The following is a 16,961-nucleotide window of genomic DNA, read 5'->3' on the forward strand; positions in this document are numbered from 1 at the left end:
AAGCAATCAGGTTCGATAATAATAATTGAAAACATATATACCATCAAGTGTTTGGGCATCAACAACAACAAATTCCACTTTTCCTGCTGTGAAGTTATAGTTTCTTGAGCAAAATACCTTTTCATATCAATTAATTACCTATTAAGTAAATAAAGCAAGTTATGAATCATGCCACATGACCTTAACAATAATACAAAAAAACATATATATTCATATAAAAATATATACCTGGGGCATTCGAGAGTGATAAGTTACATAACCGATATCATGTTTTTCCTGAAAAGAAGTATACTTGATTATTGGTAGCTTTTTCAAGATTCTTAAGGTCGAAAATATGTCTAAATTGATTTAAAGAATCCTGCCATCTGAAACACCCAACAAAAGATCAGCTTGAAAGCTTTTCATTTTTATAACAATTTACAAATATACATGTTCTTTTTGCCTTACTCTTCATCGAAAAGAACAGGGCCACCATCAAAATAATCACCCAAAAACAAAATCATGTCAGGTTTGATAGGTGTAATGGATCCCAGTATTGCTCGACGCATGTAGATGTCGGTATAGAATTGTACAACTTCTAGTGTCAGTGATTTAGGAGCTAAATGAAGCGATGTTCTATCCATGAGCTGTTAGAGACAATGGTATTGTGTTAAGGGATTTGTTATGTAAAATAAGTAGGAGATTTAATCGAAATCATGAATACCTATGGATCTGTCACAACTGCAATTTTTACATAATCACCGGGATTATCCATCTAAACAAATAAATAAATGAACAACGATAATCATTTGAACCAAACGACCATCAGGTCTACATAAAGGTATGCTCATTTTACTTTCTTGGCCTCTAATTTCCCCACTTGTGAAAGATCCAAATAATGAAAGGATTTCAAATATTCTCTGATTGCAACAAATAGCAACACACTTTCATTTATTTGTTTATTATAACTTATAGCATCACCCTTTCATTCTTCCCATTACAAAATTTTACTTTCATTTTTTTCCTTATTAACGAAATGTACTTTCCTCTTTTTCTTATTAATGTGTCATACTTTAAAAAAATGCACAACTTATATACATTCAAATTTTTTCATGTTAACACATTGGGTTGGTTTTTTAAAGTAGAATATTGTAATAAGAAGATATGAAAGTAGCACATGCTATATAATAAATAATAAACAAACAAAAGAAAGTAGTTGCTATTTCTTAACATAAATTAAGTTTTACTTTCACACCTCATATGTTACAGTGCCTCCAAATGAGTTGGCATGGCACAGAGTTACATAAGAAATGACACCAGCTGCCGATAGAACGTATCTCGGCGCTCATCTTGTGTAAACAAAATTATTTTTGAGGTAACATCCTAAAAAGCCCAATCATAATTACTCATCATTTATAATAAAATATTTTAAATATAATTATCAAAATGTACTTAAATTAATCATCAGCATGTTCCACGATATCATTAGCTACTCACTCTAAGTTCATTTTAAAAAAAACAAACAAACATTTGTTATGTCACTACAAAGATATTTTCTATCGATAACATATATCTACAAATTCACAACATAATTACAATGAAATTTGGAATAAATACTAATTAAGATCATGTATAATATGATTTTATTTATTTATTAAGCATACCTCACCTAGATTAACACTGACCATGTGAGGGGAAAAACTTCTACCAGATGAAATCCTGTCGCCTAAAATTATAACAAAAAAATAATGATGGGTTATAAAGGTATGAAATTGAAATTTTGGTGATTAATTAACATTAAGTTGGCTTTATTCACACATTTTAATCTAAATGCATCCGCCCAGAATTAGCAAACAGATAATTCTACAATACCTGCCACCGCTCACCACCATCCCATATGGACCGTATTTCCTTGGCCAACCCCTCTTTTTCTTCACCAATGAACTCGGGATTCCACTACTCACTGGTGAAAAACCAAAAACCAGGTGGTGTAATCAGCAGACGGGAATTGTCGTTTGTTGGAGCCAACTTGATGGAGCCTCAAGTGGTATTGTTTCTATTGCTGGAACCGTATTTTCCCTTGAATCCATGTGATACGTGAATCACTACATTAAAAAAAAAAAACAATTAACAAATAGTTGAGAAATAAATTCCAATTTAAGAGAAAAAAAATAGGTAAACCTAGTACATTTGTCGGTTTTTTTTATCATAGGGACTCAAGTTCTTAATATTCAAAACTTGATAAATCCAGATTGATTTCACAAATCATAATCAAAAAAGAAAACGGGATTTAACTAAAATTATCAAAGAGATCATTCTATATTACCTTTAAAATCTAAAATAGAGTGTCAAGATAGTAATGAAATCATAATTAAAACTACATCGGGAAACTATAGTATTTGGCTGAAGCTCTACAAATATATCCAATAAAACATATTTTAACACTTACTTTGCTTCTATTTAATAAGAGTGCAATTATTCTATAACCGTTACCTTGAATTTAATTTTTGACACAAGATGTGACATTGTTCATCAAACACAAATGATGTATCAATCTGCTTCTTATCTATATTCAGAACTGGACATAGTTCATTCTTGTTTTCTGCACATGTAATAACCATGGGTATGTGCAATTTCTCCTCATCAATTATAGTTTTTTTTAATAACTGATAATTGGGCAAAAAATACTTTCTTTATACCAGAGATTGCACAGTCATTTTTTTTAAGCAATAATCAAAAATCTGACCCGTGCCAGAAACAGCAAGAATTGGTTTAGCATTCACCTTCTTTCAGAGCATTCATAGGTGTATATTCTTTATACCAGATAAATCCACAAAAAACTTAAGAAAATGATCCTTTTTGCATTTTCTTGGGCATTTTGGTTCAGCTGTGTATTTCTACAAACAGGTGGTGGGTATACACATAAAACAACACATGCAAATGGAAACTGGAAACAGCAAGTTGATATGAAGAACGGGAAAAGTAATCGATTTCAGCAGCACACGCATATACCAACATATACCCTTAATCTGTTATTAACATATACCAACATTTACCCTTAATCTATAATGAACATATACCAAAATACACACAGATATACCAACATAAACACACATATAAAAACATATACCAAAATTTAACCTTCATCTGTTTAGAAAATTGAAGTAAAACGAACCTGAAATCAAATGTTGGTGTTGTGGTTATGGTAGTCGCCAAAGGAATGGTTAGTCGTTGGAGAAGGAGTAGGCAGGGGCCGGTGGGTGTATGGTATACCCTCAAATCACAATAAACTTGCAGTTAAAATTGATTTGTTGGTCAAAAGAGAAAAAGAAAGACAAAAATTGGAAGAAAATTACTCAAATCGCTGACGGTTGTCGACCTCATCGCCGGAAATACCGATTTCGTCACAGGTAAAATACTCCCCGATGGTTTGTGTGCCGTGTTGGTGATAATCGAAAATATTCGGCTTCAATCGGTGGTTCCTGTGGCGTGGTGGTGATAATCGTCGGAGAAAACGAAATAAAATCAAATGTCGTTGATTGTATCTTTGGTCCACTGCAACTATGTGAAGGTTACAAAGGAAGAACGCAGTGGAATGATCTCTGAACCTGAATCGCATAGAGCGAGGTTACAAAGGCTTTGGTGAGGGAAATCGCCATGTTACTAGAAGGAAAAAGAAACAGGCGGTGGGTTTTTGGGAAAATAGGAATCAGTGGATGACAGAATCAATGAGAAACCGGTGAGGAGATAAAATCGGAAGACGCAGACAGTCAGCGGTGGATCGGTGGGAGTAAAGTAACCAGGTATACTAACTAACCCAAAAAACCGAAAAGAGAGATGATAATATGTAACACTTTGATTGGAGAACAAAACGGTGGAGAAGGAGAAGTGGACACGTACGTAGGTAAGACTCTCTGGCCACGACCACCATTCACCATCCCACTGTGAGAAAATGTTATTCAAAAGTTACCACATTTGACAATTTTGTATAAGAGAAGGTACTATTTCTGCCAACCCTTAGCCACAGTATATTCAAAAGATACCACATTTGACAACTTTGTATAAGAGAAGGGACTATTTCTGCTAATCCTTGGATTAGCCACTTTACTTTACTGTAGCTAAAGTTATACTGTAGTAGCTAAGGTGGAGAATTTTAATATATAGTATAATAATCAAAAGTTATACTATGTAAAGTAAAAGTTAAATATAGTAAATCAGAAGGGTATAAATGAAAAGTTTGGTAAACTTAAGGATTGGTTAACACAATTGACATGGAGAATCTTGATACAATTTCAAGAACCGTTTCGTTGGTTGATAGTAGCCTAGTAATATACTAGCAAATTAGCAGCTCCCTTAGGTCCATGTTCGTGTCGATGGGAATAATTCAAGTTTAATTTGCATATGGAACTGGAATCGATCCCCCGCGTGGAATCTTGTTGTTATGTCGGTGTCAACACCCGTTGACGGAGTCTGGTCAAACGACAGCGTTGACGACACCAGCAGGCAGCACTGCTTACTTTAGGAATCCTGCTTTCTTACTTCTTCTTCACTTCCATTTCAATCACACACTTGCATTGACATCACCCTTCCAACTCTTTACTCATCAAGTTTCCAGAACTAACCTCCATCGATCATGGGTTCCATTAACAACGATACTGGTGGTGGTGGTTGTGATGGGGAAGATAGAATTGATGCTCTTGGAAGGCTCTTGTAAGTAATCAATTTTCTTAATGTCAGCTTCATTTTTTGTAGTTCTTTGACATTCTGATTTAATTAGTTCATTTGATTTGGAATTAATTGGTTATACAAATCAGAACCCGTATCCTGCGACATATGGCTTCTGAGCTGAACTTAAAGATGAGGAGTGATGGGTATGTCAAGGTTCAAGATCTATTGAGACTTAACATGAAGACAGCCGCCAATGTTTCAATAACTTCTCATACTTTTGATGATATTAAGGAGGTAACTCCCATCTCTCTACTCACTGTTTTTATCTTTCCAATGTTCCAATAACTTCTCATACTTTTGATGATATTATGTTTTTTCCATGTTCATGTTTTGTAAGTGTTTTTATTTGTGGGGATGGTGAAAATTGACATCAATTATTGTAAATGTTTTGGTCTTTATTTATTTTATGGAGTATTTATTTGTGGGCTCTACCACATTTGTCAGTTTTTTTTTTTTTTGTTGTGTGCTCTAATTCTTCTTTTGATTTTCATCTGGTTGTAATTAATATACGTTAGGCTGTCAGATTGGATAACAAGCAGCGGTTTAGCTTGCTTGAAGAAAATGGGGAGCTTTTGGTTCGTGCAAACCAAGGTCATACACTCATGGTAATGCATACTTCATCATTTCATTGTGATGCAAAAAATAGCAACGTGCTATCATTAATTTTTTTTTTATTATTTCATTTCTTCTTATTACAACATTGCACTTTGAAAAAAAAAATTGCTCGATTATAGCAATATCATATAAATATTAAATATAAAACATTTTTACTATAGTATAATTAGGTAAATTTTAAAAAATATAATATCCGGATAAGAAAAAGATTGAAAGTGCAATGCCATGATTGGATGTATATCTCAAAGTAAAATGTTTAATAATATATATTTTTTATTTTGAAAGTAAAATGGTGTAATAGAAAGAAATGGAAGCATGATGCTAGGTATAATATACAATTAAATGAAAGTATGTTGCTATTTCTTGCGTTCTCTCATAAAAGTTATACTATCCGATTGGCAGTTGGTTGAAACTAAAAGGTTACTTAAACCCATCCTCTCACCTGAAGAATATCCTGGTAATCACATTCTACTTATCACACATTTTACAATTTAGTCTTTTTTTCTTCCTTTGTTCATTGTTTTTTTTTTGTGTGTGTGTGTGTGTTTATTGTCCAGTTTGTATACATGGAACCTACAAAGAGAAGTTAAATTCAATCTTGGAAAGTGGTCTTAAACGCATGAAAAGGTTACATGTACATTTCTCTTTTGGATTACCAACCGATAATGAAGTAATTAGTGGTAAATTTCTCCGTTTTTGCATATTTTTTTTTGAACGGGAAAATATAAATATTGGTGATAAAATTTGAAAAAAATCATTTTTGCAGGGATGAGGAGGGATGTCAACATCTTGATCTATCTTGATGTTAGGAAAGCCATCAAAGGTACTCACTTTTTCAAGTCAAGATAAAATTACGTATTTGCCCTCTCATTGATAGAAAGTATTTGGGTGGGGTTTTTCAGGGGGGATGAAGCTTTACATATCGGACAACAAGGTGATCTTAACAGAAGGTTTTGAGGGTGTTGTCCCTGTCAAGTATTTTGAGAGGATAGAGTCATGGCCAGATAGGAAACTTATACCTTTTTAATACACTCTCATCATCAACTGAAGTAAGCATCATGATTTTGACATATGTACATGTCGAATATATCTCAAAAGAAGGATGTTTAATTGGTTTACATGTTTTATTCTGTTTGTGTTATTTAATATAATATGAGAACAAATAAAGTTTTGATCTTTTATCTTGTTCGAAATAAAGGGGTGAAATAAATATACAAATATCATAAATTTTGATCTTGATGCAAGATAACTTTTAGTAGAAAATTGTGTGATAATACTTGAAAGTTAGAAGGATAAGAATGATCGCATGGTTGTTAAACCAATTACAAAAGTAAGGTACAAAGGGATATAGCAATAGCTATTTGCTAAAATGATTATGTTTGAAAGACAAATATATCAAGATACGCATATTTTCAATGTTTATCATAAAATAACCACCTAACTGGCGGTGACACTGAATGACTTTTTCAAAGATTAAAATTGCGAATTTTTATTATTTTTGCAAGTTTAATCTATTTTTCGCAAGGATGAAATAATCTTGAAATTGGTTAACATCAATATTTCTTAAAAATATAAACAAAATAAATTGTAGCAAAATGAAATGGTTAAGGTGTAAGGTTTCTAAGAACATTGTTGTGGTTTCAAATCCTAAAAAAAAACCTTACACATGAAAGTCCCATGGTCTTTGATGGATTTTGAACTCAACTTAAGCCATTAGCTTACAAAGAAACTCCAAAAGTATTTGAATCAAAGAACAAGCCAAAATCTATGAGTACAAACCCACTACAATTGTTATGTTGCATGTTTTTGAGTCGAACACAAGCAATAGTAACAATAACAACATACCTTAGAAATCTCATTAAAATGAGATTTGAGAAAGTAGATATCGACAATCATGTCTCCATAAAAAAAAACATGTGCGTATTTAAATTCATGGAAAGTAGGTCCTAAGACCTTTTTTTTTTTTTTTTTTTTTTTTTTTTTTTTTTTTTTTTTTTAAATAATAATACAAGAAATATATGTAAAAAAATAAGGACCTACCTAATTATTTTTAAGTGATCTATCTTTTAATCTTTGGTAAAAAAAAAATCAACCCTATTTTATATATTCCGATCCACATAAATAAACCAAATGCTTCTATCCACTTAAAATTTATTCATATGCAATAGCGGAATCCAGTTAAAGTTCAACAAAAAAGAATAAAAGCTTCATCAAAATTTGATCACTAATCGATATATCCAAATGTTTGTTGCCTCATTATGTTCTCGTCGGCTTAACCGATCAGTCTCACATTCCAACTGTCTATTGTTCGGCCATGACATCGTCCACTTTCGTCCCTCTGCCAGGCGCCACCGCTTCTTACCCTTTGCCCATCGCCTCCAGTAGCCCACCTCTTGCAGACTCCGCTGATATTTTTTATTCTTTCATTTTTTTAGTTTCATTTACATAAGGAACCATATGTTTTTTTAGCTTTAGATTCACTATTATAAAAAAGAAGGTGGGTGTAGAACAACTGTGTTACATACAATAACCTACGACATATGTAAAACGAGAACCTATAAACGAGACAAACAAAAAAAAGAGCAAATAAAAAAGAGCACTATGACATATTTCAAGAAAAAATCATAACACTAGTATAAGTATATGCATCTGATTATCGGTAGATGAGCCGAACACAAGAAAAACCTTCAAATGAATGACATAATCATAAAAATGTGTTGTTGTATATACCCCTATAGTTCATAGAATTCCTCCATGCTCCCTCTTTTTTTGTCGTTTTATTGTCTTTAAAACCCTTTTTGATTAGACATATATTGTATTTTTGTTGTTATTTGTTTTATTTTTTTGTCTTTTGTCTTTTTGTTGTCTTTTATTATTATTATTATTAGTAGTATTATTATTATTTTAAAAAATTAATTTAATTAGATGCTTCTTTAATAGTATGAATGAAAAAAATAATACATAAATAATCCAAACGGAAGAATAATATAGAGATAGTCGGAACAGAAAAACAAAAAAAAAAGTAACACATTGATACTCTAAATAAAATAAAAATAATCCAAACAAAAAAAATTCTTTTAATGTTAATAATAATAATAGTAATATATTTATTAAAGATAATGAGAAAAAAATAACAAAAAATAAATAAAAATAAATAAAGAATACAAAGATAATCAAAACGAAAAAAAAAATATTGTATTTATTAAAAATATTAAAAAAAACCAGCAAAAAAAACAAAGACAAAGAAAAAAAAAAATTGGGGGTGAAAAATAAACTCCATCATAAAAACTCATCCCTCGTACAATTTTTTTTATTTTGGACGAACACAACATTAGCAAAGCAGTGTAATTTGTATTTTTTAAAATTTCTAACATGTTTACAAAATCAAATAAATTTTAACAAAAGAATTAAATCCATTCCGTTTTTACAGCCAAACTTTTTAACAGATTTAAATTCATTCATATTTCAATTTCAATGAGTTTCATGATTCCGATTCCTTCCAAAAAATCGCAGCAACCTTGTATCCTCAAGGAACGCAGCTTCATCGAAATATCCATTAACAGCATCACCTTTCATCTCTGCAATTCAATTAAGGTTCAAATTGATGTTTAATTAACCAAAGCAACTCGAAAAATACCCAATTTTTTTACCTAAAATCTCGAGAACTATCACTGTCTTCAACTCAGGCATTACCCGTAGATCTGCTCGACGTGTTTCCTCCTCCTTTAATTAGGAGTTTAGGACTCTGGCGAGGCTGTGGAGGATCCTCACGAGCGCATTGCAACGGAGGCACTCTTAAGGTAAATTTCGTAAACCCCATTTATAGTTTCGAGTTTCGAGTTTTCCCATTGGAGTTATTCTTGTTTACCCGTTAATTGAATCATTTAAGCTCAGTTTGTAAATTTTAGAGCTTCAAGATGTTGCAATCTGAGCTGTCTCGTAGTAGACGTAGTAGACATAGGGCTCAAAATTATCAAGTCGGATTGATAACTCACAGGGATTCTACTTTTGGGAGATCTGTTGTTATGCATATTGCAACAAGTTAGAAATCATGTTGTCATACGGCAATAAAGATCTAGCTATAATTTGTTTTTTGAAGTTTGAAACTATTTTTGATTGCAGTTCTTTGTCTTGCAACCTATATGTCATTTAATTTTGCCTGCCAAATCATTGTATGAGATCTTGTGTTAAGAATCTTCAAACATCAGCAAGACATTATCATATGGATCTAAGCCTATCAAATTCATGTAGGGAATTTCAATCATGTTAATGAGTATAGTCTGTATAGAGAAGATGATTACTGTTTATTGTGTGAGCTTAGATATTTTACTGACAATCAAACTTGTATGATACATTTGCTCTTTATTTCTGCAGACAAGTCATAGTGGACAGAATTTAAACACATACATAAAAGTGTTGTTTTGGGAACAAAGCTCCTTCAAGGATCTTTAGGGATGATAGTGTGCTTTGGATGGCGACAGTTTCTTTTGTTTGTGACACTTGTTTTCTTTCTAACACATTTTCTCTCAGGTTATTATCTTCTTTCATCTGTTTTTTTAGCACTTAAATCATCCTCATAAACCTTTTCACCATAAATAACCAAAATCTTTTGTTATTTTAGTTATGGAGTTGCATCAAGACTCAAATGTTAAAGATCCACACCAAAAGAAACAAAAGAAATTTAACCATCTTGTTCTTGGACCCCCTGCTGGTGAAGGTCTGCCAAATCGTTTGCAATGCAAAGGTATTTTCAACAACCATTAAAATTACTAAAAAACCTATTACTGACAAACATCATTACATCCTATCAATTTCCAAATGTTTTTAGGCAAGTTTTCAAGCTATCTGTTTCCTATTTTTCATCATCAAGGGCATTTTGGTAATTTTACACATTTTTCTTGTAGGTACCAAGGCTCTTAACAAGATCCAAATATCAACATCCTCCAACATTTCAAATGGTGGTGGTGGTGTTTCTTTTGTTACAATTTTCACGGTTTATAACTCTAGTGTTGATGATGTCAAATCAAGGGATGCTGCTGCAACCATTGTGGGAAGAGTTTCATACAACAAAGTGGAAAGGTCAATGGCAGTCTTGAATACTTTCATAAATTTTATACAGGTACATCTCTAAAACCATGATGCCATTAAAAAACAAAAAACTAAAAGTATAATGTTATGATTGGTTTTATTTGAATTTTAATGGTGTGATTATTATTATTATTTTTACAGCTGGCAATGCCTGAAAGCAACATGGTCATCTTAACTGATCCAGCATCCAGGCTTCCACTAAAGAGAAACAGGGTGACTGTATATTCAGTTCAAGGTGAATATTCACGCGACAAGTTGATGCTTCAAAGAATCAGGTCTTACATTGTAAGAAGAGCACCCTGCATGCATATTGCCTATTTTCTATAATCAGGATGAGGAGGGCATTTACGTCTTTTGAGTAGACAAGAGATTGAGATTTGAGAAGCAGTCCATATGCCCCCCTTTTTGGGTGCCATTTTGTCTCGTTGTCATCTGTCACTGTCACTGACTGTTTTCTACTGCTTGCAGGCTTTTCTAGAGAAAAAGCTTGAAGACCATTCACGGGAACCAACCCAAAAAATTACTAATTTTATTTTCACGGATTCAGACATAGCAGTAGTTGATGACGTGGCACAGATATTTAACAAATATGAAAACTTCCATTTGGCACTCACTTTTCGTAACAACAAACAGCAGCCTTTAAATTCAGGGTTCATAGCAGTCAGGGGTACCCCTGATGGAATTTTAAGGTATGTATGTTTAAAAACAACATCTTTATTAAAAAGAAAAAAAAATTGCCGAATAATGACTAATTAGACCTTCTGAAAAATATAGGGCAAAGGTTTTCTTGGAGGAAGTTTTGAATGTTTATGTTACAAAATACATGAAGGCTTCACGAATGCTTGGAGATCAACTTGCTCTTTATTGGGTTGTAAAATCTCATACTTCTTTTGATGAAAAAACATTTAATAAAGCAGAACCTTTTCTTGAGGAAATAGGTGGGGCCTCCGTGCTCTTCTTGCCTTGTTTGGTTTACAACTGGACCCCACCCGAAGGTGCTGGTCAGTTTCATGGCATGCCCTTGAATGTAAAGGTATTAACTAATAAAAACTCCCTTTATACCATCTTACTTTCATTTCCTTCTATTTTTATTTTTTTTTAAAACATTCTACTTTGGAAAATCCATCAAGTTATAGAATGTTTTTTTTTTGTTAGAACATTATATTTTGAAAAATCTATCCTGAAAAGTTGTTTTGTATTTGAATGACTTTGCTATAATTAGGTAAAATTTTCAAAAGTAATAGTGTTATAGTATTAAACAAGTCGATGGAAGTACATTGCTATTTATTGCATTTAATCCAAAAGTGAAAAGAAAAACAGTACATATTACATGAATCAAAGATTTTGGGAAAAAAAATGCCAAAGTATAATAATTCTTTTCACACTTGCGCTATATAGGAAATAGGATCCTATTTTACATTTTCACAAGAAAGATGATAAACTTGAAATGAAAAATCAAGTATAATAGAATTTTTAATTTTCCAACAAATCTTTTGTTGGATAGGTTGAAATTGTGGGAATCTTTTATTACATATTCCTTTATGTACCAACATTTTTTTTTTGGCCAGTCTATCTCATATTTATAGTATTAATTACTAGTACGCAAAAGACATGAATGCTCTTTTTTATCCACATCATAAAAAATAACCCTAAAAAGCAAGTTAATTTGATCTTTTTTTTAGGTGGTTCATTTCAAGGGATCAAGGAAACGGCTTATGATCGAGTCTTGGAATTTCTTCAAGTCTTCTTCTTCTTCTTCTACTGAGGATCATGATGTATCAGTATCAGTATCAGACATGTTGTGTCTTGTATTAAGTAGTGGACGAACAAAGTATGATTTTTAAACAACAAAATTAAGGAATTTAAAGAAAAAAAATAGAGGAATCTCATCTTTTTGTTTTGGTGTTATTTAAGTTTGATTTGGTTGTTTATATGGATTTTTGTGGTAGTGCTTTTTTTTTTTAATTAATTAATTTATTATGTATGAATATTTGATTTTTTTAGTTAAATGAGTTAAAAGGTTGTGTTGTTGTTTTGCTTAAAGGTCCACAAGATAGGATTATACTAAAAGGAGCATGGTAGTGAGTGGTTCAGATTCGACATAGGACCAATCTATTCTACACCCGGTTGGTATCCATTAACCATTATTTCGTTTTTGTCTTTTAATTACTATTTTTAGAATAAATGATTTTTGGATAATTAGTTATAAACACAAACTGAAAAGGATTTCTCGAATAAAAGAATTTCATATTCTTTTAGTGTGAAATGCAAGGAATGATAATATACTTCTATTTATTTGGTTATTGTAACATATCATTATTATGATATTATTTAACTTTTAACTTTTTTTTTACTAAACTATTGTTCCTTTGTTTAAAAAAAAAAAAAACTATTTGCAGCAATTTGTAACAGGTAACCCACTTGTGATTTCAATGATGTGGCGTATTTTTTTATTTTTTATTTTAATTATGCCAATCTCATTTTTTATTGTTTATTTTTTTATAATGTTTTGAAAATTGGTTGTTTAGTTGAAGTGGTCTAATGACAGTGGATCCGTAATTGCACGTATAACTCATGTCTTTAAAGATTTATACCACTTAGTAATTGCTCGTATAACGCATGTCCTTCAAGGTTTATATATCACTCAAAAACTAAGTAGCATAAAACCCCATAATTTAATGTATGTTATCATTCTTTCCAAAAGCCATGGACAAGAAAAACACCAAACAAATACTCATAAATATGGAAGAACGAAGAAACTAGAACAGCATGCATGCTGAAAATTCACAAACTAAAAAGAGAGCATAATAGATTTCCGTTTTAGTATGGAATAAATGGGAATTGAGATGCAATATTTATACATGTACGTTGCCTTATTTTTTGTTTTAGGTCAAACAACTAGTATTTATATCCGTTGAATTCATGTAACATAATGTATCAGAAAAATGATTCAATAGAAAGTATTAAAATATCTATAAAGTGGCCACCGTGGGCGTAGCTAATCATCATGATCATGTGAAACACGTATATTGATTGTGTTCTTTGTTTTTCGTTTTGGGTTATTACTCCGTGTGAAATTGTGTATCGTTTGTTCAAATGTTTAAACACTAAGGCTGGTAGGTATCATCACGCGTGAGAAGGGAAGGAAGAAAGGCCACATCATTATTTTAACAATTCCACAACTAACCCACTAGGTTGTGGAAATGGTGTTCACCGGTGAAGAAGAGAGAGATTGTAGAGAAAGATAGACACAATGAAATGCTCCACCAATCATAACAATCGTCTTCTTCCGTAGTGGGTATCACGCCACAACACACCTACTCCCTATTAGGGAGGTGTTCACACGTGGGTAGAGATGCCACATAGGCACCACGCGTAGTCAAACCCAATCCATACCCCAAAGCCTAATAAGGAGACCTCCAAAAAATAGGGTGGTGATGAGAGCCATCCATGTGGAAAGCATGGAAACTAGGTTTATCCCTAGTCTCCAAGCTTACCCTATACAATATCATTTATGGATTGTTAAAATATATTTGTTAATAACTCATTAAAGCCTCATCAAATGTTATTCATCTCGGGGACAAAAAGAAATTAGAAAACTTGTTAGTTAAAGAGAAAAATAAAAAAGTAAATGAAAAATCTAATCACATTATCGTTTATGAATTTTTAATATATATATATATATATATATATATATATATATATATATATATATATATATATATATATATATAGAAACAAGATTGGATGAGGACACCTTTAAAATATTTAAAAAAAAAATCTAACAAAAATTTAAATCATAAAATCGAGCATAGATTATGTCCGGGAGAAAAAAAATTGGAAAAAAGAATTTGGATCATTAAAAATGAAACATGAATCATAATGATGCAAAATAAAAAACTAAAGTTGAATCATGGATCAATTTTAATGATGCAATTTTTTTTTCCATTTTTTTTTCCCCCGAACATAGATTTATGCTCGATTTTATGATTTGTATTTTTTTTAGATTTTTTTTTTCAATTTTTTTAAGGTATCCTCACGAGTAAAGTTTCAAAAATGTCTTATTTGCTATAGTTTATCTTCAACTTCATATTAGTTTGTGTTCTTATATATATTATTACTAACTAGATTTAAACCCGTTGAAATCACGGTTAAAAATGAAAAAAAAAACACTATTGATAATTCCAAATCATAATAACTAATCAAATATTTTCAAAAAAAATTATTAATTTACCAAGATAATAGATTTATCTGTAAGTTTATAACAATAGATAAAATTAATATATACAACAGATAAAATTAATATGTACATTGAATATTCGATCTCAATTTGTAGACGTATTTGATAAAATCATGATTCTATCGAATACAATATAAATTTGAATAGAATTTGACCGAAATAAAGAATAAGTAGGTAGTTTTATACAGGTTAAGTAAAAGAAAATAAATAATAATGAGAAAACATTAATAATTTCTAAATTATACCCATGGATTTTCTAAAGACTTTAAGAAACACTAATCAAGGGAAAGCACAAAAGTAGTATGTTATAACAAAAAAAAAAGTTTGTTGTTATTTCTACATTAGACCCTTAAAAACATAGATAATATGTTCCATGATTAATCAAAGAGCTATAGGTCATCATATTATGAAAAATCTATCAAATTATGACATTCCACTATTAAAAAACATAAAATAATAAAGATTATTAGTTTATACATGTAATCAAGAACCAAAATTTATATATTTTAAAATTCCAAGAGAAATGCTATAAATAGATAAATATTTTGAGGTACAATATTGTAATAGGAAACATTGAAATTAAGATAATATCATAAAGTATACAACCACATTTTTCTAAACAAACAATTTATAATTTAATACATTTGTTGGATTGTATACATAAACATATACACAAACAACATTGAAAGAAAGTATGTTAAAATCACATCATTTTTTTAGATTTTTATCAAAAATAAAATATACCTACTATTATAAACCTAAAATAAATATACCTAAATTTTTACATTGTTCTCTCTTTTTAATCCCCATACCATGGCTTAATTTTCATCATGCAAACTATTTAATAATTATTTTAATGCCAAAATAATTTAGTTTAATCGAACTATTTATTTGGTACCATATTATTTGTATACCAACTATTATTTCATACCGTACATAATTTAGGAGAATAAGATGTGTTATCATACCATTTTCAGCCCTAATATTCACAAGATATTGGTAACAATTTCAAGGTAAATGAAGAAAATTTTCATAGTACTAAAAACAATTAGTTTTTAAATATTTTTTTGGTGAAGGCTATAAAAAAGTCAATTCTGAGCAAATAGTAAATTTCGCCATTACGAAATCGATGATTATTTGTGGAAAATAATAAGCATAGCATAAGACTATAGTGACCACATTTATCATTTTCTCAAAATAATATAAACAACAAATGAATAAAATTTATTGTTGTTTCTCTTTCGTTTGATACAAAGTAAAATTTCATTTTCATTTTGGGGCTTCTTTATCGTTAATAATTTGAAGTGTTCTTGTAAGAAGAAAACATACCAATTCATTATAAAACCACAATTATAATAGAGTGACGTAATAAATAAATCAATCAAACTATTACAATATGAAGATATTGTTATTTTGCTTATTGGGTAAATGGTCCAGCTCAATGAGATATGTTGGATCAGGTTTTCAATAGAAACAAAATTTATTTATAACTGAAAACGATACAAACAAATACTTATTTATCTATACTTGTATCCGTTCGGTTGAGATTTCAAAATATTGACGTTACACTTTTGTCCTCGACCAAATTATGGCCCCACATGCCCCAAACAAATAAAACACCACCAACATTTCTTGAAATGGACTAATCAATCATGAGTCATGACTCCAAAACAAGTACCTTTTCAGTTTTTTTAAACCAAAAATCCACATATGCATTCATGTGAATTTGATTCTAAGTAATTGGTCAAATTGTCTCAAATAACAATGTATTTATTTGTTTTTTTATCAAATAAGAAAACATATTTATCTTTTACTGATAATTATAATTAACTTTTATTCAATTTGAACATGGTTCTAGTATATTTAAAACATTTAACTATTTATAAAATACAAAAGTTGTATATAAACTGATATTGATTGTTTTTTCTTATTTCTCCATCTAGCATGACTGATTATTTTGGCATCTCCTAAGTATAATATAAACTATGATTGAATACTAAAGTAATTGATACTGTTTTTTGTTTAAGTGAGCATTTTCTACACCCATATATCTAGAATAAATGAAGAAGAACAAGTCCTATAATGAATGCTCTTCAAATTGATGTGACAACTTAAACATGAGACGAAAGATCTTAGAGTCGACAACAATACAATAGTTGTATCGTAGATTCATGTACTTTCCTTGCACTTATAGATTTGGTTGTCTTCATATGAGTGCCATTATGTTATTAGCATGACTAGAAATATAGTATTGTTAGGGAAAACAGGTGATACCTGTCAAGATTCATAACAAATATGATGTCACTTGCCA

The 16,961-nt window shown here is 30.6% G+C and overlaps 2 protein-coding genes and 1 long non-coding RNA gene across 20 annotated transcripts in view; 2 read left to right on the forward strand and 1 right to left on the reverse strand.

Moving 5' to 3' along the window:
• The window catches only part of LOC145063538 (uncharacterized), a 4,996-nt gene extending 1,091 nt beyond the window's left edge, over positions 1-3,905 (reverse strand). The window contains exons 1-8 of one of the 18 annotated variants that reach the window (XR_013687985.1): positions 3,155-3,905; positions 1,852-2,084; positions 1,644-1,705; positions 1,235-1,362; positions 704-754; positions 448-626; positions 229-365; positions 1-138 (exon numbers count right to left, since the gene is read on the reverse strand). The exon at positions 1-138 is cut by the window's left edge and continues 207 nt beyond it. This is a non-coding gene — a long non-coding RNA (uncharacterized LOC145063538). The remainder of the gene's footprint in view (positions 139-228; positions 366-447; positions 627-703; positions 755-1,234; positions 1,363-1,643; positions 1,706-1,851; positions 2,085-3,154) is intronic. The other 17 variants (XR_013687983.1, XR_013687986.1, XR_013687993.1 and 14 more) reach the window with 17 other exon arrangements.
• Positions 3,906-4,174: 269 nt separating this feature from the next.
• On the forward strand, positions 4,175-6,498 carry LOC145063285 (uncharacterized). Its single transcript, XM_079010875.1, has 7 exons — positions 4,175-4,689; positions 4,794-4,941; positions 5,223-5,312; positions 5,725-5,779; positions 5,880-6,002; positions 6,089-6,145; positions 6,225-6,498. The coding sequence occupies exons 1-7, from the start codon at positions 4,613-4,615 to the stop codon at positions 6,347-6,349; spliced, it is 675 nt and encodes a 224-aa protein (XP_078867001.1). The 5' UTR covers positions 4,175-4,612; the 3' UTR covers positions 6,350-6,498.
• Positions 6,499-8,744: 2,246 nt separating this feature from the next.
• Positions 8,745-12,341, forward strand: LOC145062995 (polyphosphatidylinositol phosphatase). Its single transcript, XM_079010592.1, has 9 exons — positions 8,745-8,916; positions 9,009-9,122; positions 9,697-9,852; positions 9,944-10,066; positions 10,227-10,441; positions 10,552-10,695; positions 10,879-11,099; positions 11,185-11,443; positions 12,093-12,341. Exons 3-9 carry the CDS (start codon positions 9,777-9,779, stop codon positions 12,252-12,254), a joined length of 1,200 nt encoding a protein of 399 aa, XP_078866718.1. The 5' UTR covers positions 8,745-8,916; positions 9,009-9,122; positions 9,697-9,776; the 3' UTR covers positions 12,255-12,341.
• Positions 12,342-16,961: the final 4,620 nt, after the last annotated feature.

This window comes from Lactuca serriola, chromosome 7, assembly GCF_051521515.1.
Source record: "Lactuca serriola cultivar US96UC23 chromosome 7, Lser_US96UC23_V15, whole genome shotgun sequence".
NCBI lineage: Eukaryota > Viridiplantae > Streptophyta > Magnoliopsida > Asterales > Asteraceae > Lactuca > Lactuca serriola.